Genomic DNA, 22,371 nt, shown 5'->3' on the forward strand with positions numbered 1-22,371 from the left:
AATCAATCACAATTATCATTACAAATACTTAATTTTCATATGTAGAGGATCTGAATTCGTTTGAATTTAGTCAAAATCCAAACAAGTTGAAGAATATATAGAACTATGAGTCTGAAATTCATGCAACCAAAAAGATTAGATCACACATCCGAGGGCATTGATGTAATTAAGGAAGATTTCTCTTTTTCTACGAGCCACCAAGGAAACTTTGTTATTTTTTGGAAGAAGTTGAAATTTTCAATATTTAAGCCTAGATTTTGAACAAAAACTGGTCTTCAAATGCATGCAATCACCCACTCACCACGCTAAAATATCGCAGAAAATAAATCCACGAGATACAAAACACAAATTATATGCTATTTTATAATGTCAATATGGAAAAGTAAAAGAATAAAAATTACACGGTAATAATGCTTCTACCCTTGAACAGTAGGTTACACACAATGTCATACGAGAGCAATGCTTTCGGTTAAGAGATGCATACATAATAACCACATTGATCGTGGCCCTACTACGGTTATCAACAGAAGACAAGAGGACAATAATTTTACATAAAATAATATATAGATCTACAGACCAACTACTCTGGGAAAAAAAAGGGTGTGGGTGGTTGAAAATTTTGACTTTGATAAAAAAAAAAAACAGTCACAATTTGCACCATTTCCAAGCATTATTCAGTTTTAAGCACTTGTTTTGGCCAATGTAACAGAGTGAGCAGATACTGAGATCAAATGCCCACGCATGCAACCCATATCACAATAGTATATTGTCAGGGTAAGCTCAATAAGGGAGCACGAGCCCAAAATGTATTGCAGGACAGTGTCAAACTAATATTACTGGTATTTTGTCCTACATGCATGCCGAGTGGTTTAACCATAGCTATCAGGGGCAAGCATCATTGCGAGAGCGATCAAACCTTAAAAAGTTTTTTCACAAGTAGATGATGGAACAGAAAAATTCATGCATGAAAAATTAGTCGAGGTTACCTGCTCTTACCATAGATGACAGCTTCACCAACCAGACGTCTGAGCTGCATTGGCCAATCACATAGATAGATCCTCAGGCAACTTCATAATCTACAACTTCTTGAATAACATCTTGAAAATGGTTATTGACCAAACAAGCAAAACCATTAAACGTTATAGCTTCACTAAGTGATTGCACTAACAAATAGAGGTACAAGAACCTTTTGGATTTCAGATGCAAAATAGTCTAAATTATGAAAAATAATATCTAAACAAACGTCCAACAGATATACCATATCGCAAAATTAAAATTCGCAAGAAGCAAATTCCTGAGATAAAATTGCAATCACAACAATGAATGAAGTAACCAACATGAAAAACAAGATTTAAGAAAATATTGACTCCAGACAAAACAAGTAAGCAAACAGCTGAGATCTAAGTAATGAAGTCAACTGATACATCAGTCGGACAAAGTAAAATGGATAAAGGCTGCAGGTTCTTGGGAGCACTGCAAATTAAAGCTTGGAGACGAGTGGTGTCGGGACATGCATTTTCAGTGGGTAAGATCTTCGGATAATAGTCCACATATAGGAAAGCAACAAGGTGGATCAGTTGATCCAGACCCTGTATCAACTGGTCTTCAGGTTTAGGCAGGTAGCTTCATTAAGATGGGCATGAGGCTGGCTTCAGGCTTCAACATCACAGCTGTTGTGTTGGGAAGGGAAATGAAATAAATGCAAACGAATAGTATCAGTCATACTTGGGACACTGATATGGCAATTACAGCAACTTGTCAAATGCACTGTGAATTGGTGCTACTTGTTGGAAAATGCGGACTAAAGTGAAGACAGGATATGCAAAGTCATCTGATGGTCTACCTGCGATTTTATTATTGACCTCTAGTAGTCAAAGGTTCTTCCACGAGAAATAGAATTACGGCCAGATATCCTGGTAAAGGAAGCTGACAATCAGGAACTAAATGGAATAGCATTTCAAGCTAGGGAATTATTCATTGTAAGATGATAAAGTTGAACAAGTAAACTTCCCCAACAAGGAAAGTTAACGCCCTGAGCCAGATAGAACACATCGGAAACAAATGTCTTAAAGTCTATCACTGGTTTCAGAGGTCAAGCTCAGCACAAATAAGGTTCGAAAAGTCGTCAAACATGATAATATTTTGTGCGAATAACAATCCAGTTACTATCATGTATCATCTGGAACACGCACAATGGACTTTACAGGTTATAACAGACCCAGGATATCTAAAGAACATATTAATTAAATATTGCTAAGGTGAATAGGATGCCAAAAGTCTTACCCGGAACCAACCGAATATAATGACAAGTAACTTCCATACGCTCCATAAGCATTGCCTCCACCACCACTCTGCAAATGACAAAAACAAAAAAAGATCTAACACAGGACAAAACAAAGAGAGAGGTGCTTTTCATACTTTATTTTTAGCAAACAACGTAGAAAATTAGGTAACAATACCTGAAGACTGCCATACAGACCATAGGAATCCACAGGTGCCAAATCAAAACGACCATAACCACCAGAAGAATACCCACGTCCACGGCTCTTAGCATCTCTGTTTTCATATTTCAAGCTATCTGAACCATCTGATGACACTGGAAGGTACGGGAGAACAGGCAGAAATGCAGGCAGAGAACCCTGTCCCTCCCTGTCAAAAAGATCAGCCCTCAGTCTTGAAGTTACTTGTATAAGAGCATCCTTAGCAACATCAAGATCTCCAGAAATCTGTAAACAGTAAAGCGTTCATGAGATGATATTCAACCTAAAATATCGCAACATTCATTCACATCCTTTCACATGGCTCAATTTTCTACTCCTCACAAAAGGGTGTACCACAGAAACCATAACATCCACAATATTAGATATTATACAGCAATCACTAGTATTATCTCTTTCTTCTAGCAGTTTACGCGATCTAAGAAAAGTAGAACAGTTTGATTAATCGAGTAATGGTTCGACGCATACCATGGAAAAAACATCGGTTGTGCAATATGCAAAAAGGAGCATACCAGGAAAAAAATATTGGCTATGCAATATGCAAAAAGGGAGTACACAAATTTCGATAATGGTTAAACAGTTAGATTAAACACTTTACACTAAATGTAGATATCAGCAACACCATAACAATTCCTAGCATTTCACCTGCACCATCTCATCATCTTTAGAAGCAACTTTAGGCAGGTTTTCTTTGGACAGTATGCGAATGTTGGCTTTGGTGACTTTCCTCATCTCTGAAATTATGGAACCTCCTTTTCCAATAAGACAGCCAATTTGAGAAGATGGAACAAGCAATCGTGTGGTAAAAGAAAGGAGCCCAGAATCCCTTTCAACTTTCTCACTGCACCTGGGCTGCAAGCGTGCAGCCGCATCGATTGCCGGGGAAAATGCATCTTCAAACGTCTAAAAATTATAGTAGATATTTCCCAACAATTAAATAATAAAGTAAGATTATGAATCAAAGACTAATTTATCGGTGAAAAATTTAACACCTCTTTTGCAGAGATAGATATCACACGATCATTTCCATCAGCAGAGGAGCTATCAACTTTAATAGCCGCGCCAGAATCTTGCCTTATTTGATTAATGATCATGCCACCCTTTCCAATTACACCTCCAATATTCGCAGTTGTACAAATCAAACGAAGTGAGAATTCTTGTGAAGACGCTTCATTTCTTGGAGCTGAATAAATAGACTGAGACCAATCTGCACTCTCACCCTTATAACCTCCATATGCCCCTACAAGTGGAGTTAATCCCATGATCGGACCACCACCAGCAGCCCCCAATACCGAACTAGAAGATGGATAGCCAGTTTGAGCAGAAGAAAGTAAATGCTGATATCGAGATGGATTATCATGTAGTCGAGAAGCAATCTGCTGAAGAGCTTTCTTCACCACAGAGGTATCACCTGATATCTATATGCGAGGGAAAAAGGATCATTAGCTCAACAAAAGGAAGCATCCACCAAAAACAGAATTTCCATAACTCCAATAAGGCAATAATGTTAAATAGAGAGCAATCGTGAAGCAGGATGGAGTCAATATAGCTTTAATTAGGTATCAAGAGTACCTGCACCAGTTCATCTGAACTCAACGCAGAAGTTGGCAGATGATCATCCTTTACAATACGGATCTGTGCCCCGGTTTCACTTCGGATGTTTTGAACTATCTGTCCACCCTTCCCAATAATACACCCAATCTGATCAGAAGATACTAGCAGACGAGCTGTCACCAGTAGGGCTTCTTCTAAGTTCTCCTCAACTGCAGTGCCATCAACAACAATCCTATCATGAACCTTAAAAAGGGCATCTTGAGCGGGACAAACATGACCATCAACACTATCAGATACATTAGTTCCCTCGTTTGTGCTGTAAATAGTGACAATACGTTCCTCACATCCTGGTACAGACTCACCAATTCTTATCTTGGATTTAGTATCCAATCTTAATTGCTTAACGATCTCTCCGCCCCTTCCAATTATACTTCCAATTTTCCTTCCAGGGCACAGGTAGCGGTATACAGTATCCTCAGGCCCAACGTCGAGTGGATCTTTATCAATTCCTGAATTTCTTCTTTTATTTGCACCATTATCAGTGTATTCGGAGTGAGAACAAGAGCGCTTGCCGTAGTTATTTCTCTGACCTGCCATACTGAAATAAGACATTGACAGAAGGTCAAATAAGAAAATTCTCAGTGTTCAAAGAAATTACATTTTCAGCATTCGAACATAGATAAATGTATTTTTGTTCCACAGAAAAATAATATTTCCTTAAATTCGCATCATGCATCTGCATCACTGCAAGTAAAAATAATTTTTTCTGCTAATCTCATTCGATAACGTGCATATTTGATCAATAAAAGTTACATGCAGCAATCACGATATTAACCAATTTCAAAACCTATACACTGGCAATATGATTTCGAGAGAAGTTCAAAAACCAACCACAATTACAACCCCATTCCCATCTTAACATCAACCTACACAGCAAAAGGGGAAAAAAGGAGAGAAATTTCCCTCGAATGGTATGTTCATCACATGGATAAACCGAATTACTAAGCACCTGACTATTATTCAATTACAACCCCAAACACTCTCTCCTCTCAAAAAATAACAGACTAAAGGTTCCCATCACACATCAACTAGAACAGAACCACTTATAACACCATGATATTAATTGATTTTTCAATAAACAAGGCCGGTAAAAGAAGAAATAGCCAAGCAGTAATAATTTGAACAGATCAATCCAAAAATCAACATCCTTATCTCTCAACTAAAAGTAAAAGTGACGAGTAAAATTTCAGAGGCAATAGAAATTGTAATCGATACAATACCCCTCTGATCGAAATTCCTAGTACTCGATCATGACCATGAGCGATATTACAAAAATGAAAATGACATATATATAGTACGCACCAATTCCAAACAAGCGAACCAGAAATCTGGATTAGATAAAGAGAAAAAAAAAGTATAGATCTTCAAAGTTCAAATCACTCGAGCGATTGCAGATATAATAAATATACAAGTATCAATCAACAGCGAAGTATCGTCAATAGCGAGCGGTCTAAGATAAATAATTGAATTGTACCTTTCCGGATAATTGAGCCTTTTTTCCACAAGAGTAGGGTTTCTGATTTTCCCCTAGAAGCTACCCGTACATCTAACTTAGGCATTTTATATACGAACAGTTCTCAACGGTCTCACGGATTTTTATATGTGACATCGGTCAACACTACCGATATTCACAATAAAAATTAATACTCTTAGCATAAAAAAATAATATTTTTTCATGGATGACCCAAATAAGAGATCCGTCTCACAAAATACGACTCGTGAGACCGTCTCACGCATTAGAATAAAAAATTTATTTATTTAATTATTTTTAAAATTTATTAAAGTAATAATTTCAGATTTAGGACTACGTTTTACTCGAGTAGAATCTACTTTAACTCTTGCACATCATGGACTCCGAAATTCGAATCATCTTATATGGTTTTTAATTGATCATACTTCATACGATGCGCCTTCAATCACACATCGCCTGTTTCGCCGTTGGACCATCACAGGAACATAGATTTTTATATGAACACACATACTCACAACAGTATATTTTATCATTATATGACTTGAGCTGCGATAATGGCATTGATGAGAGAAACGAGAATGGTGATGATGACAACTAAGATGACCACCAAGCCGAGATATCGTAGGATTTTATTATATTTTTATTGAAGATGTACGTTTGTTGTATATTTTAGTTTATATATAAGTCGAATTTGAAATATTTGTATATGTAAAATATTAGTCGGATTTTATTTGAAATATATTAATTTAATGTTATTTATTGGAGAAATTATAATTTAATTTATCATGGTTGATATATAGTCAAATTTATTAATAATTTTTTAAATAAAAAAACATATTAATAATTAAAATTCAAAATATAACTAAATATATTAATAATTAAAATTCAAAATATAAATAAATTATAAGTTATTAATTATATAAATTTAAATATTATTGTTTATTTAAAAATAATTTAAAATAAAAAATTTAGCGACAGATTTTAATGTTGTCGCTAAATTTAGCGACGATTTTTCATAAAAACCTCGCAAGTTAATATGGGTTTTCACAACAAATCGTCTCCAATTGAGATGATTTTCAAAATCTTCACAAAATTTAGCTATATTTATTAAATCCATTGTTAATATTAGCAACAACGTTTCACAAAAAACTGACGCTATCTAGCGACAACTTGATACAAAAAAATATCACAATTACCAACTACTTGTAATTTCGTCACTAATTTTAGAGACGGTTTTACACAAACACCGTCGCTAAAATATGGATATAAGCGGTTGTATCCTTTCCAAAATAGCGATGGTATTCTTAAAAGAACCGTAGCTGAATCTGCTACAATTTTTGAAAAAATGTTTTTATATGTCAACAACGACGATTAAGAGGTGAAATTCAAAATTAACGACGATTTTAGCGACGATTTTGACCATTTGCGAGCCACTTTTCCTTTCATTTATGTAGTGACATAAATATAACATAATGATGAAAATCAATATAATTGGATAAAATAATTGTACATGAGACTAATTTTTTTTTATAAAACATGATCTAAATATTGACATAACAAATATATGTAACAAGTCAATGTGAGTTTTGAGAATAGTTTTGAATTGGACATATTGAGCTAGCTAGGAATGATTGCTATATCTTTTGAGTGTGATTCGTTACATCATTTCTTTTTCTTAAAATAAAAAAACTAATAAGATCGATAATTACACACACATTTTTACTGCATGAGATTAGCAAAAATCAATTAAAGATCCTACTTCACACACACACACACACACAGATATATATATATATATATATATATATATATAAAGTAAAGTTGAAGACAGACAAGTGATTAAATATGAATTAGTTGAAGTCTAGCAGTAGGTGCCCGTACCAACAGTAAATTCAGTTTGAACCGCCTGAGCTAAGCTATGGGACCTATCTCATTATGCTTTTATCTATCTACCCTTGCTCGCGGGGGGGCAATGCAATGCTTTTTATTATAAATAGCATACTGATTTGAAGAATATAATATATCGTGTTATTTTATTTTTATTTTTAAAAAAAGGATAATTTGATCCCAGTTGTACGTACCACAAAAAAAGAAAAGGAAAAATCTTCATTAAACTATTTTAGTGATTATTTTGATGAAAAAACTTAGAATATTTTTGTGTTCAAAATAGATATAATGAGTTATAATTACATTGAAATATATCCCATTTAATCAAATTAAATAATCGAATTTTCTTTGCGACGTGTGGAAGGGCAAACATGCCTCAAAGACTGCACCCATTTTTGGTGCATTATAATCCTACGATTTCATTAATGGAGGAGGATGGAGAGAACAAGTCAAATTAGGAGTCATCCCCACTTGGCCAGTCGGTGAAACCCAGCAGGGCCCCCCCTTGGATCACTAATTTCTCCCAATCTGCAAATTAATTTAACACCGTGAATTTTATAAAACTACTCCAATTAATTTGCATGTCTCTCAAATCATTGCAGACTGATCCATGCAGCGGCACCAGCAAAGTGGTGGCGGCACATCCGCAAACGACAGCGGAAGAGAGTTAAATACCGCGGGAGGATGTTGCTTTATCATGAGGAATGGGTGCTTTGAACTCTCCGATAAAAACCCAGAAGCAGATGTTCTCGGAAATGTTTCTGCAGCAACCTGCACGAATTTCATTCGTGATCGAGGCAACCCTAGCGAAAATTATGGCAAGAAAACTAGAAATGGGAAGCCAAAAGTATGTTCTAGAGGGCACTGGAAACTTTCAGAAGACGCCAAGCTGAGAGAACTTGTTGCCATGCATGGTCCTCAGAAATGGAACCACATAGCCGAGAAACTACAAGGCAGATCAGGTAATTAAAAATCAACTGAGTATAAAATGCGCGCTAACTTATATTAATATTTAGCCTGATTAATGGTTGGTCTGTAGGTAAAAGCTGTAGATTAAGATGGTATAATCAGCTCAACCCAAAGATTAACAGAGGAGCTTTCAGTGAAGAAGAAGAGGAGGCACTAATGGCGGCTCAAAGAGAATATGGAAACAAATGGGCCCTGATTTCCAAGCTTTTTCAGGGCAGAACAGATAACGCTGTGAAGAACCACTGGCATGTTGTAATGGCTCGGAAATATAGAGAGTTCTCCAAATCTTGCATGAAAAAACCATGGAGCAGTACTCAGTCTGCACTTGATCATGTAGGAGTACTATTGATGGATGAATACTCAAAATCTAGTGTTGCACAGACTCCTACCTTCGTTTCCATAAAGTATAACGATCCGGCCGGATTAAAGATACTTGAGTCAAGTGGCGCCGTTTGTGCGCTTTCCAGGTTTCCTGGTAAGGGTTTCACGTATAAGCATCAAGCGAAACGTTTATACTATGTGGTAGTGAAATAAATACAGGATACACGTATACCAGGATCATATCGTTTCTACTTCAGTTCTTTTATTTATTTATTTACAACTGGGGAGGGGAAGGCTCGAACAAGAGCCGATGGTGTCACTTGGGTTAATCCCCACTGACACTTTAGTTCCATATTTTGATCATTCGAGCTAGATGCCATTTTTCTTTCACGATATGACATCGTCGACTATCTATCCCAATTAATCCTTAGATAGCACCCCACCCGGCCATTTCATGTCGATTTGTATCTACATATAGTTGATTCTGCCATCATATGAATGCTTTTCTCACAATTCGCAGGCTGGGAGGAAAGGCGGTGGCCACAGCTCGGAGAAAAGATACAAAGCGATATTTCGCTTTCAACATCTGAAATCTCTTTTGCTCAGCCATCACTGCCCGTTTCAGATGAGTACCAAGAAACATGCCGTTTTCAGAACAGTATCACGGAGACACCTCCCTTTGTGGATTTTCTTGGGGTTGGAACCTCATAATTACCCAGTCAAACTTCCTATTTTACCAAGGGAAACATGCTTGCTAAGTGATTTTCTTGTTTGCTATTCTTGTTTCTTTTTCTTTGGCAATTTTAGTTAATTTTCTAAGTGGCATCATTGCAATGTTGCTATAGATGTACGTACGTACGGAGTGGCACGTAAGTAAATTACCAAAAGTGGGAAGATACGAGACTAAGATTGAAATTTGATAACATAGATGACCAAAATTACAAAGTGACTAAAATTTGACAGATTAATAGACTAAAACCCAAAATATTAGGATTGGAAACAAAACAAATATTCCATTTATTTGGTCATATTATTTGAAGAGATGGGGGAAAAAGGATGTTGAATCCTGGAGGTATGCGTAATGCTGCTGCTCAATTCAATATAGAATTGAATGAATGAGTAATGCTGCTGCTCAATTCAATATATATTTCATAAATACAAATGATAACGTAATTACACAGTGTCAAAAAACTAATCTAACAAATCATATTGAATATTGAAACAAATTGCACGAAAGAAGTAGAACAGAAAAATTTACCCCACAAATTAACATATTGGATATTGTATAATTTATCGCATCACTGATGATCTATTTTATTATTTCCTAGCACTGATGATATAAATATATTTTTTTCTTATGTTATTGTTATTATTATTATTTTATTTGCTTTTACTCTCGCACCTCTTATTTTTTATAATATATAATATAATTACCAATATATAATACACTTATTTAATGTTGTACACAACTTATTTGCATGTATATATATGATCTTGCATCCGAACAATGGAATTTGGGCAACGTGAAAAGCTTGGCATCAGCATTTAACCACTGGTGTTTTCAATCAAAGTTTAAAGTAAAGGGCTTTGAGCTCAACAAACTTCCATATTAGAATGTTATAGCTAAAATATAATACTAATCGAACATCCGATCGAGCTCGAACCAAGTTCAAATAGTTAGATTCGTCAAGGCATTCACCATCAGTATCACACTAATTTATTTCCAACAAACAAGAGAACAAGGAGATCGTCTGGGGCAAGAGATTTTCGGCAAAATTCATTAGTCACAAGTTGATTTAGGGAACTTGTCCAGAGTAATAACAGATGGAAAATAAGAGAATTTACATAATAAAACTTCTTTCTGCTATATCCAAGACGCTAATCTTTCAAAATAATTACATTCCTCCACTGATGATGTAGAAGAAGTTACCAAATGGATGACACCTTCGAGTACTTCAGTCGAGGCACGGAAAATGTCATCCCAACTGAATAAGCAAAAATACGACCTTCAAATATTGACTTGGAAACCGACGACAGTACCCATCATGATAGGATCATGAGTCCCTGAACAGGAGCAAGAGCTACCTGTTCATGGCCACAAAACTTCACCATTGATATATTTAGCAGCTATGCACACTTCCTCGTAAATTTGAGCAGCATTATCCCAACTTAGATCCTTCATGCATCATGCGGCGTTTCTGGAGCCCCTCCCAAATTGTTTTATACTGACGATATATATGTCAAAAACAGTTTCCCAATGCATTTATCAGTTCATTAGCCTCAGCTTTAGAAAAAGTCCAGCCAAGCCCAGATTCCTCATACGGGTTAAATTGCTCAACTGTGTCTCTTAATCCACCCACGGCATGCACGACTGGAATTGTTCCATAACGCATAGCATAAAGCTGATTCAGCCCACAAGGCTCGAATCTCGATTATATCTTCACCAGCAGTTATTCGATGAGCGATTTTCACAGAGAAACCAACCCAGCCTCGAACTCTGTCACGCTCAAACTGCCTGAGAAGCTGTTCAAGGTCATGCCTTCCCGAACCCAACATGATCAACTGGCACATCCTGGCCCGGCATCCAAGGAACTACGTCAGCTATCTGATCGACACCTTTTTGGTGATCCAGTCTCCCAATGAAACCAATTAACGGAACATCGTGACGATGGGCAACCCAAGCTCCTTTGGTAATGCTGTCTTGCACCGAGCTTTGCCAGTTTTGAGTGTCTCAATTGAGTAATTGACATAATTGTCAGATTTCAGGTGAATATCTAACTCAGGGCTCCACTCTTTTGTGTCAATTCCATTTTCAGTTCCACGTAGTTTCCAATCATTATCGTTTATGATCTCGTGTAGACCCCAGCCACCTTCAGAAGTTATCTCCCAAGAATATCCACGGCTCACTGTAACTACGCGATCGGCCGTCTTTAGACCTGCAGCGAAGATGTTGAAGTGTCCTCCACCCATTGGATCATATAACTTAAAAAGGTCCTCGCAGTGAGGTGTAAGATCCACAAAGGAAAAATCATCCACGGGGCCGCGACCCCTGGTTGGTCATTAGATGTACATGGAGAGAAAAATATGTAAGATGTTGGGTAACATTTTCTCCAATAAAAAAATTTATAACTATTGAAAAACTGAAATAGAATCATAAAAATCAGGAGTACCTGTTTTAACCCATGGAGTACATTCTGTAGCAACCAACATTATGTTCAATCTCCATATAAGGCTGTTCGCTTTCCTCTTGATCAATTATACTATTTTTTTTTTTTATCAATGAGATCAATTTCTTTCTTTCAGCAATCTGTGTTGCGGAGTCATAGAGAAAGCGAGCAATTATGACCGGATATTTAATCGTTATTCAAGTTCATCCAATCAAATACTAACATGCTTTTAGAAAGAACGTCAAACCATGGATGGAGTTCATCTATATTAATAATTTTATTTGTGTCATCCATGAAAAATATTATTTTTTTTTACTAAGAGTATTACTTCTTATTTTGAATATCGGTAGGGTTGACCCGTTTCACAGATAAAAATTCGTGAGATCGTCTTATAAGAGACCTACTCTATAAGATTTCATGAGATATTGAATTAATGGTTTTGTCTTTCTAGATATGATATTTATGATAATGATTTTTAAGATATATATTATTGATTTAAAAAATAGAATTCTTGATTTCCATCTCTTGTAGATTTCTTTGAAGATGAATCCTAGAAGATGAGATAACTATAAATGAAGGAAGCAAGTTAAGGAAAGGGTTTGGTCGTGCGCGGTCGTCCCTTTTGGTGATTAAATTCTATTGCTCTCAAGACCGATTTTGTTTTTCACTATTCATTTGGAAGTTTTCGTGACTGCATATTGTGTGCACTTTGCACGTCGTGGATTTCAGAGAAAAACATTCTACAAGGACGTTGTTGTTTTGAAGAGTAATGTTTCACATGTTGCTGTGATTGTTGGAGACATTTGCAGACAACATGTGTGAATGAGTTGACTGAAGATTTGTTTTTGTTGCTCCAAATTTTGACATCACGTTTTTGCTTTCTTAATTATGTTTTAGTGTTATTCTTTGTTTTGGAAAGCATTTTATTTTCTCAACGTGTCGAGAAAATTAATTTTGTTTAAGTTGGTAATATTTTTTATAATTTATTTGATTTCTAATTTATTTTGTTTATACAAATCAAAATATAGTTACAATAAGAATTGTGAACTGACTCTACACTTGATGATAAAAAAAAACATATTATTTACATTAAAATTTTAATATTTTATTAATATATATAATTATTAAAATAGATCATACAACTAAAAATCAGTAATATAATATAGATTATTTATAAGTTCAGTTGACATGGAATAAATGTTTGCATTTAATATAATAACGGTTTATTAATGGCAGTTCAAGCAAAAGCCGAGTGGGTTCGAGATAATTATCAATTTCGCATAATCCCATACAAGACGTAAAATAAAATCGTTTCTTAATACTTGAAAGTCGGTAGAAATATGAGGCCAAACTCACATGTCAAGACAAATATTAGCAGCTTATAACATATTTTGGTATGGAATAATTAGCAGGGAGTTGATCAAGGGCATTTTGGACCTCCTTCTTTGGTCTTCCAGTTGTTGTAGCAGGGGCACACAGCTTTGTTGCCGTAGTAGCCAGGGGGCACGCACAGGCATTTTCTGCAGCACTTTTGACAGAAGAACATGCAAGGCTTGTGGTATTGGGTCCTCCCACACCGCCTCGAGCATTGTGAGGGGCATTCTGGTCATTCACACAAAATGAAATTTGTGGTCAAACTTCTCTGACTCTACCAGTAATTAGATAATATAACATTTTGCAACAATGGGGTGTTGTGCTCGGGAAGCACCTCCGATTTTACTATATGAATGTATTCTGAACAATGGTGTCATTCAAGATAGGAAAAGGAAAACGCAGAAGAGAGACATTTTATCACTTACGGAAGCCCTTCAAACTGCCGGAACCGTATCGGCTCTGTCATAACAAAAACATCAGCACTTGCCAAGAAATCAAACCAGAGAGTAATAAAATGGTACAAATTTAACCTTGTTCAGCTGAATATCCTCCTGGGAAGCCATGATCTGGGTTCAAAAAAAGAAACAAGAAAACAATGAGAGAGCTAAAATATTTAACACCTTTACCCAAACGAGGAAGACAAACTCTGCTCACAGGTATTTGCATCACGGAAATGACCACAAGGGCCAAGAGTAGAAATGCAAGAAACTTGGCCATTGTCTGGTTCAGGCGAGCAGCAAGTACGCTCAAGAACTGAAGTGTGATCCGTGGGGGTTGTGGGCTATTATGCGGAGGCTTTAAATAGAGGTTTTCATGAGTTTGTTAGGGCTATCAATATTTTATGGGCTTCTGGTTGGGGATTGGCCCCCGCTAGGTTTTATGGACAGAACATTATATATCAGACCTTCACATGCTCCACAGTTTCTCCTTTTTTTTTTGTTTGACATATGCTTTTTTCACATGCATGATCATGATGGTTAAGTCCATGCTACCCTAACAGGCACTGCCTCCACGTGTTTTGGATAAACAAGATTCACACACATATGTGATTTTAAAAAAATTAATGTACCCCGTGTATGTGTGGTTAAATTTGAGCCCTTGATTTTATCATGTGGATAGTGCCCCTACATGTAGAATGTAATCAACCGATCATGATGATGATTCTTTGGCAATTACTATCTCAAACACTTGGTCGATTTTTTTAGGTTGGAAATTATTTTTTTTCTTGTTATCATTCTATTGAAAAAGCATAAATACATCAAATCGAGCTAAATATGATGAAGAATTTAAGGTTCAAATTCAACTTGAATTAATTCTATTCGAGTTCACTCGATTCAAAGTTCGAAAAATTTACATTTTTTGTTCGAATTCTGCTCGAAATATTTGAACATGTTTGTTAACTATTGCTCCAAATTAAGTACTCGAAACACTAAAGTTGTATTTATCTAATTTATATTTATATTATATTAATAAAATATTAGGCGCGAACTGTTGACAAAACAATTTGATCTTGAGTTTGGTTCATCGAAAATGTTTGAGTTCAGCTCGAATACAAATCAAATATTTTTTTAATCAGCTCGACTCTCTTCGTTAACACTCTAATCAATTCACAGTATCTCCACTAACTTACATTTTCTTCAATTTTAATTATTTTTAATCAAAATGTGACATAGCAATGGACGCGCCAGCAATAACTAAAGTCACGTCATTATTTTCTTGTCAGCTATTGTTGGGAATTATAAATTGGAAGAAGTCCTTTGGATAAATATAAAAAACAAATGTATAATAGTTTAAACTCAATGTGAACAATATCATATCGTTTTCAAGATATATAACTTGTCGTATGTTGTGTGAAATTTGTTATGTTCTCCTGAATGGTAGTATATATACATGCAATGAATCTGTCTCAAAAACAAGATTTGGTTGTTATGGTCCCATAAAAGTGGTAAAGTATCCTTTACTATTGTCGTGTAAATAAATTAACAACGTGAGACCATGTGGGAGGGGGGGTGTTAGTTTGGGAAGTTGGGGACAGAGGGTACACCCCACTATTAAAACCAAATTGAATACAAGGATAAGAAAACAAAATATATTAAAGTTTTTGATCAAATTATGGATAGGAGTTGAATGCGGAGGCCTAATACATGTGGTGGGGTTTGATAGGCACGTGAAATCAATACTGCTCGCCGTTTGCGCTGTACGCAATCCTTTTTCACAATAAATCTATGATTGGAATCGGTTCTTTTCTATAATATTAAAATATTTGCATATTCTTTTAATTTTTTTGGATATAAATGTATTATATATGGTCAAGTAATGTCATCTCCAAGCATAACATCACCATTTTTTACATTGGATTGAAGCAATACTACCTACAAGCTGCTCCACATTTTTTTTGTTTTATCTTATTTTAAGTAACTAATAAATTTTATAATATTTTTATTTGTAATTTTAAATCAATATTAAATTTTTAATTGTTAAAATAAAAAAATAGTGTGAATAATTCTATTGTAGAGAATATGGGTTGGAAATAATGATTTTTATGTAACACTGATGTAACGCAAAATGTACTTTACCGTGCTGGAGATAACCTAAATAACTTAATGATAGAAACTGTGTTTTATTATCATATATATATATATATATATGATGATAATAATAATTACATAAAAACCTTCAATTGAATTGTCTTCCAAATTAAATGGGAATGGAAAATCATTTGATAAGACTCGGAATATTGTAATATTATAATAGTTGAATCATCATATTTCGTCAATTTAAATAAACATTGAATGTGTTTCCCTCGGCCCAAATTCATATATACATTCATCGACCCCTAATTGAGGGTGCCCATAGTTGCACTCAAACATGTGGGCTTCTGAGTTATAATTAATCATAGCATACAAATGTACAGTTGGCTAATCGGGTTTGGATTTTGTTTCAGTACATAATATATTATAATTGCTCTTAGTAGATATTGATGCGAGTAATGTCGATTTGACGTAATATATTATTTTCAATAAGTGGACGTCATCACAGCGATGTTCGTATCATATCAAACCTACGTATACATGTATAGATATATAAAATATAAATACTGCTTGTATAATATTTTGTTAGTCTGTGTTGTCCAAAAAGAATGGACTATTGACGTCATATATGGATTTGACATGTACCAAATTTAATAACAGATACCTAAAGGTTTGCTCCCTCCGTACCAATACCTAACCTGAGAGCATTTTGTTCTTGTCCATCGCACATGCACGAGACTCGCTAGCTCCTAATATGTATCAATATAACTCTCATGCACGTATGGTGTTACAAAATAATTTGTACTAATTATGATTTAAAAAATTTATAATTTTTCGTCTATCCGTACAATTAGCTAGGTTAAATTAGAAAGGTAAGAGGCGTTAATTGCTTGCCTTCGAAGTAATTTTCAATGTAAGTATTCGGATTGGCTGGCTTGTAATGTCATATCCATGCAATTAACTACTGAACAAGCTCAAAACATGAAAGATTATTCATAAGAAAAAAGATAAAACATTTTAAAAGGAATATATATACAAATATATTTCAAGAAATTCATGCACATACATAAGCAGTAGAAACACGGTTCAGTTACTCGATATACGTGGATGAGAAGTGGCATATTCTGAAACCGCCTCCGATCCAACCTCCCTCCGGTGGAAGCTACGGTGACAGCCACAGGCGGCGCAAGTAAGTGCACCATCAGTTCCCTCCTCATCAGAAGCCATGAATTCTCCACAACCGTCCACGGCATATCCTCCCACATCCGCCGCTTGATTTTTCTGGCACTCAACGTATCTCACACTTGTCGCGGTAAATGACGAGTTTGCGTCACTCTTCGGAACAACTTGGCATTTTTCCATCTCAGCTTGCAATCTTTTGAGGCGAGGCTGGAATGAAGAACAGATTCCAAGTTGGGGAAATATGGAAGTTTTGAGTTGAGCGTGGAAGCTAGCTAGCAAGTTCCTTTCCTTTGAATATGAAACGACAAACCCTAACCCTTATGGAAATTATTTATACAATCAATACAAAATCGCATTGTATAAAGCTGAAATTTACATAAATTTAAGTTTTTTTTCTAAAAAAAATTATGCAACAACTTTTTTAGACGTACGGCTTGGTATTACCTCCAAGCCGAGTAAGGTGAATTTTGGCGATACTGAATCTGAATGACACAGAAACAGTGCTTTTTGAGAGGAAATGGGCCAACTAACCGAAACGTGATTGTGGATTCAGAATATTTGAATTAATTTGATGCCCAACCTCTTTTTTAGGTTTAATTAATGGGGTGCACTTCTCATTTCTCAATATATATATATATATATATATATATATATATATTTATTTATTTATTTGATTTTTTTTTGGACTATAAATAAATATGGTCGTGGTTTGATTAAAGTTGGAACGAATAATATTCTGAACGTTTAAATTTTTTTAATCTATTAAGTTAATCTTTTCGTTTTACGTTTCAGTTACATAACATATCACAGGAGAAAGTAAGGGTCTTGGTGTGGGGGCCCGTGCTCCTGATTATTATTTAATGATCAAACAACCAGGATTTATTAATGTAAACAGCGAAAGCGATTAAAAATTTTCCTTTTGGGACCAATAGAAATTTCGGCACAACCTCCCCGTAAGTAGGACATCACAAAAATTTCCAAACAACACAAACAACATTTATATACTCGAAATAAAGTCATAACATCAATTCACAACCCTATAGCCGCACTGGCCAGGACTAAACACATATAGAGCCGGCAAGGCTCGATCACACAACTAACTATCAATTCAAAACATCGTAAAAATAACAGTACAGCTACACGGGGCATCTCCCCGGCAAATATATAACTCCATAATATAGTATATATATTTGGGAACTCTCAACCATGACTCGACGACTGGGCACCACTACCTGACGCTCCACCAGACGCGTCAAATCCTCATGGATAACCTGCTATGGCATCAAAAACAACCACAGCATAAAAAGAAACGAGGGGTCGGGTCCCTAGTACGACGAACTAGTAATATTACCACAAATATAACTGATATGAAATAACATCAAGTAAAATGCGATGCAATGCAATGCATGAAAGGTAACAATCGATAACGGATACCAAACGAAGTCCAAATGAATCGCATCAACAACAGTAACAGTGGCCACCCGTGCCAGGAACGTAGCAACGCAACATCAAGTCGCCACTCATCCATGCACGTAGCATCGAGGGTATGGGAGCTACCCGCTCAGCTCTCATGCAAGTCATCAGGAGTGCTAGTCCTACCCACCCGCTCCATCGATGACGCAACAACTCGATAAATCAATATCAATAGCAATCAAAGGAGTCAAGGCTCGAAATGGTATGCACTAATAGTATCAACTCAAATAAATGCATGAGTGCAATCACGTATTCACAGAAGTACATAAGGCACGTCACAACTCATTACAAAGTACTTAACGTCATTTCACATCATATAGACGCCATAATAAAATAGTTCATGCGTACCTCAACTGACTTAATTTACCACAAAATATCTTAAATCCTCAAGAAAGTCCTGAAAATGCAAACTCAGACAAATCACCTGAATATTAATTTAAATGGTCTTATTATCATATAAAAATTTCAGAACCATTTAAATTCACTTAAAATCCAATTTCAACAATTTAGGCATTTTAAATTTCTAAAATCTCAATATTCGACTAAAATGCCTAAAATCAATCATTTCTATTTTATCGTCGCAAAGCATCGAACTAGTTGATACTCGATTTATTCATCTCATTAATTCAAAAATCCCTTATTAAATATTCTGAAATTTGTTTAATACCTCGAATCAACTCAAAGTTTATACCTACATCCAAAAATATAATCAATGTCAATATTGATATCAAATTTAACCAAAAATGAAGCAACCCTTAAACAATTTCTGGAATCATAATATATACCTCAATATATATATCAAAATGAAGCTTATGACCCAAAGAACAAAATCCCTTAATCAATTTCTGAACTCCGGCGACGATTTAACGAAGAAACGGACGACGGGTTTCCGACGGGTTTTTGAGAATCTCGATTTTTCCTATCAAAAGTGGTATCAATGGAAAGCTTACGTCGAGAGCTTTCCAACCGTATATTTAGTTTAATTTTTCGATCATCGGTGCGGCCACAATCGACGGTCAAAGATTCGAAATTGAGAAAGAAGGAAAACGAAGCTTCTGGCAGAAGGTTACGGGAGATAGGAGAGAAGATTCAAGTTCCTTTCTTTTCTTTTTCTTTTTTTTTTTTTTAAAAAAAAACTTACTTAATAAATGGGCTGGGCTTTGGGGAGTTCTTGGGCTGTGCTCTCACATTCTCCCCTACTAATAAAAGATTTCGTCCTCGAAATCTACCATACACTACATTTATGCAAAATTGGTTTACAAACATTTACCACTGATAGTACATAGGGAAATCAGAATACATGGAATAATTTATTACATCTTCAAACAAATGAGGCCATTCCTGACGCATCTTAGCCTCTAATTCCCATGTAGCTTCTTCTCTCCCATGTCTACTCCATTGCACCATAACCAGTGGAATCGTCTTATTCCTAAGTTGCTTTTCTTTACGATCAAGAATTTGCACTAGATGCTCAACATAGCTAAGGGAACTATCCAACTCCACCTCATCAGTCCTCAAGATATGAGAAGGATCCGTCTCGTACTTTCGTAGCATAGATACATGAAACACATCATGTATCGCACACAAACTCTGCGGCAAGTCTAAACGATAAGCCAACGTGCCAATCCTCTCAACAATCGCATATGGACCAATATAACGCGGAGCTAGCTTCCCTTTCCGCCCAAATCTCATAGTACCACGAAACGGTGATACTTTCAAGAAAACCTGATCGCCAACCTGAAATTCTAAAGGCCTACGCCTTTTATTAGCATAACTGGCTTGACGATCCTGAGCTGCTTTCATTCTTTTCCTGATCATTTCAACATTTTCTTTCATTTCTTGAATAAATTCTGGCATTGACATTTGTCGTTCTCCTACATCTTCCCAGCATATAGGAGATCTACACTTTCTGCCGTATAGAGCTTCAAATGGGGCCATCCCGATGGTTGCTTGAAAGCTATTATTGTAAGAGAATTCAACAAATGACAATGATTCCTGCCAACCACCACTAAAATCCATCACGACTGCTCGCAACATGTCCTCGAGTGTCTGAATGGTCCTCTCAGACTGACGATCTGTCTGTGGGTGATATGCAGTACTCATTGCCAACTTTGAACCCAATGCTGATTGCAAACTACCCCAAAATTTCGAAGTAAATCTGGGATCACGATCCGATACTATGATTACAGGCACACCATGCAATCTCACTACATGATCGATGTACATTTTTGCCATTTTCTTATAAGTACAAGTACGATCATAAGGAATAAAATAGGCTGATTTAGACAATCTATCCACAATCACCCAAATCGCATCACAGCCACGATTAGAACGAGGTAGGTGTGTCATAAAATCCATAGCAATGTGCTCCCAATTCCATTGTGACACTTCAAGACTATGTAACATACCACCAGGTCTCATTCTCTCAGCTTTAACCTGTTGGCACGTCAAATATCTAGCCACAAAGTCAGAAATTTCTTTCTTCATACCTTCCCACCAGTAATGGGATTTCAAGATATGATACATCTGTCTGATTCCAGGATGAACACTGTGTCGACTACAATGAGCTTCTCGAAGTATAGCTTCTTTTAAGTCTATCAAATTCGGAACCACGAGCCTACCATTATAGCGCAGACATCCATCAGAAGCAACACTGAACTTGTCTGATTGACCTGTCTGAGTCAATTCTTTCAATTTATGAACATGCGGATCAGTTTTCTGTGCTGCTTTGATTTTAGAAACAATATGCGGTTCAACTTGAATAGCAGAAACTATAAAGTAGTCGCCCCTAGACTGGTAAGTCCATCTTGAAGTTCCCAAATGCTCATTAACTTTTGAAATAGTTAAAGATGCCAACATTTTAGGCTGAACCTTTCTGCTCAGAGCATCTGCAACTTGATTCATTCGTCCTGGTTGGTACTGAATCTCACAATCAAAGTCCTTAAGAAATTCCAACCATCGACGCTGTCTCATATTCAAGTCAGACTGTGTGAAAAGATACTTTAGACTCTTGTGATCAGAATAAATCACAAATTGTTCTCCGTACAGATAGTGAGGCCATATTTTTAATGCAAATACAATGGCAGCTAACTCCAAATCATGAACTGGATATCGAGCCTCATGTGACTTCAACTGACGAGATGCATACGCAATCACTCGCCCATTTTGCATCAAAACACAACCCAGTCCATTTAAAGAAGCATCTGTACAGACAACAAATCTACCTGAGCCTGAAAGCAAAGCTAGCACTGGAGATGTGATCAACTTTTCTTTCAAAGTCCGAAAACTAGACTCACATTCTGCAGTCCATACAAAATGTCGATCTTTCTGTGTCAACTGGGTCATAGGCCTAGCTATTCTAGAAAATCCCTCAATGAAACGCCTATAATACCCAGCTAATCCCAAAAAGCTTCGAATCTCAGACACATTGGTTGTTTTAGGCCAATTGATAACAGCTTCAACTTTACTAGGATCAACAGATACTCCTTGTGCTGATATAACATGGCCTAAAAATAAAACTCTGTCCAACCAGAACTCACACTTAGAAAATTTGGCATACAATTGCGCTTCTCTGAGTGTTTGGATAACTAATTTCAAATGTTCCTTGTGCTCTTTCTGTGACTTGGATATTAATCAAGATGTCATCAATGAAAACGATAACAAATTTATCTATGAATTCCCGGAACACACTGTAACCCCCCAGATTCGACGACTGTCCTCACTGTATCAAGACTGTTCTTTCCAGCGTGCTTATGTCCTCACTCACACGTACCCTAGGAAACTTCCCAGGAGGTCACCCATCCCACCTCAAGTCAAGCACGCTTAACTTTGGAGTTCTTATGTGATGAGCTACCGAAAAGAAGATGCATCTTCGTGATATGAGT

The 22,371-nt window shown here is 36.1% G+C and overlaps 4 protein-coding genes and 1 pseudogene across 11 annotated transcripts; 1 reads left to right on the plus strand and 4 right to left on the minus strand.

Annotated features, from left to right (window-relative positions):
• Positions 1 to 853: 853 nt before the first annotated feature.
• On the minus strand, positions 854 to 5,684 carry LOC142537078 (RNA-binding KH domain-containing protein RCF3-like). 8 transcript variants are annotated; one of them, XM_075642635.1, is made up of 8 exons: positions 5,587 to 5,684; positions 4,071 to 4,650; positions 3,491 to 3,916; positions 3,144 to 3,401; positions 2,460 to 2,726; positions 2,284 to 2,351; positions 1,844 to 1,913; positions 854 to 1,082 (listed from the first exon to the last, which is right to left on the minus strand). In XM_075642635.1, the coding sequence occupies exons 2-7, from the start codon at positions 4,647 to 4,649 to the stop codon at positions 1,865 to 1,867; spliced, it is 1,647 nt and encodes a 548-aa protein (XP_075498750.1). In that variant the 5' UTR covers position 4,650; positions 5,587 to 5,684; the 3' UTR covers positions 854 to 1,082; positions 1,844 to 1,864. The 8 variants fall into 8 exon arrangements, with proteins under 8 accessions (XP_075498750.1, XP_075498748.1, XP_075498749.1 ...); XM_075642633.1 differs by having other exon boundaries at positions 854 to 1,085; XM_075642634.1 differs by having other exon boundaries at positions 854 to 1,097.
• A 2,367-nt stretch (positions 5,685 to 8,051) lies between these two features.
• Positions 8,052 to 9,533, plus strand: LOC142538100 (transcription factor MYB105-like). Its single transcript, XM_075643542.1, has 3 exons — positions 8,052 to 8,432; positions 8,510 to 8,914; positions 9,281 to 9,533. The coding sequence occupies exons 1-3, from the start codon at positions 8,081 to 8,083 to the stop codon at positions 9,469 to 9,471; spliced, it is 948 nt and encodes a 315-aa protein (XP_075499657.1). The 5' UTR covers positions 8,052 to 8,080; the 3' UTR covers positions 9,472 to 9,533.
• A 1,174-nt stretch (positions 9,534 to 10,707) lies between these two features.
• LOC142537882 (granule-bound starch synthase 2, chloroplastic/amyloplastic-like) lies at positions 10,708 to 11,986 on the minus strand (annotated as a pseudogene).
• Positions 11,987 to 13,225: 1,239 nt separating this feature from the next.
• Positions 13,226 to 14,164, minus strand: LOC142537088 (gibberellin-regulated protein 4-like). The gene is made up of 4 exons (XM_075642650.1): positions 13,956 to 14,164; positions 13,832 to 13,867; positions 13,727 to 13,760; positions 13,226 to 13,529 (listed from the first exon to the last, which is right to left on the minus strand). The coding sequence occupies exons 1-4, from the start codon at positions 14,016 to 14,018 to the stop codon at positions 13,348 to 13,350; spliced, it is 315 nt and encodes a 104-aa protein (XP_075498765.1). The 5' UTR covers positions 14,019 to 14,164; the 3' UTR covers positions 13,226 to 13,347.
• A 2,665-nt stretch (positions 14,165 to 16,829) lies between these two features.
• LOC142537089 (mini zinc finger protein 3-like) lies at positions 16,830 to 17,469 on the minus strand. The gene has a single exon (XM_075642651.1). The coding sequence runs from the start codon at positions 17,192 to 17,194 to the stop codon at positions 16,919 to 16,921; it is 276 nt and encodes a 91-aa protein (XP_075498766.1). The 5' UTR covers positions 17,195 to 17,469; the 3' UTR covers positions 16,830 to 16,918.
• Positions 17,470 to 22,371: the final 4,902 nt, after the last annotated feature.

Source organism: Primulina tabacum, chromosome 2 (assembly GCF_025594145.1).
Source record: "Primulina tabacum isolate GXHZ01 chromosome 2, ASM2559414v2, whole genome shotgun sequence".
NCBI classification, from domain to species: Eukaryota; Viridiplantae; Streptophyta; class Magnoliopsida; order Lamiales; family Gesneriaceae; genus Primulina; species Primulina tabacum.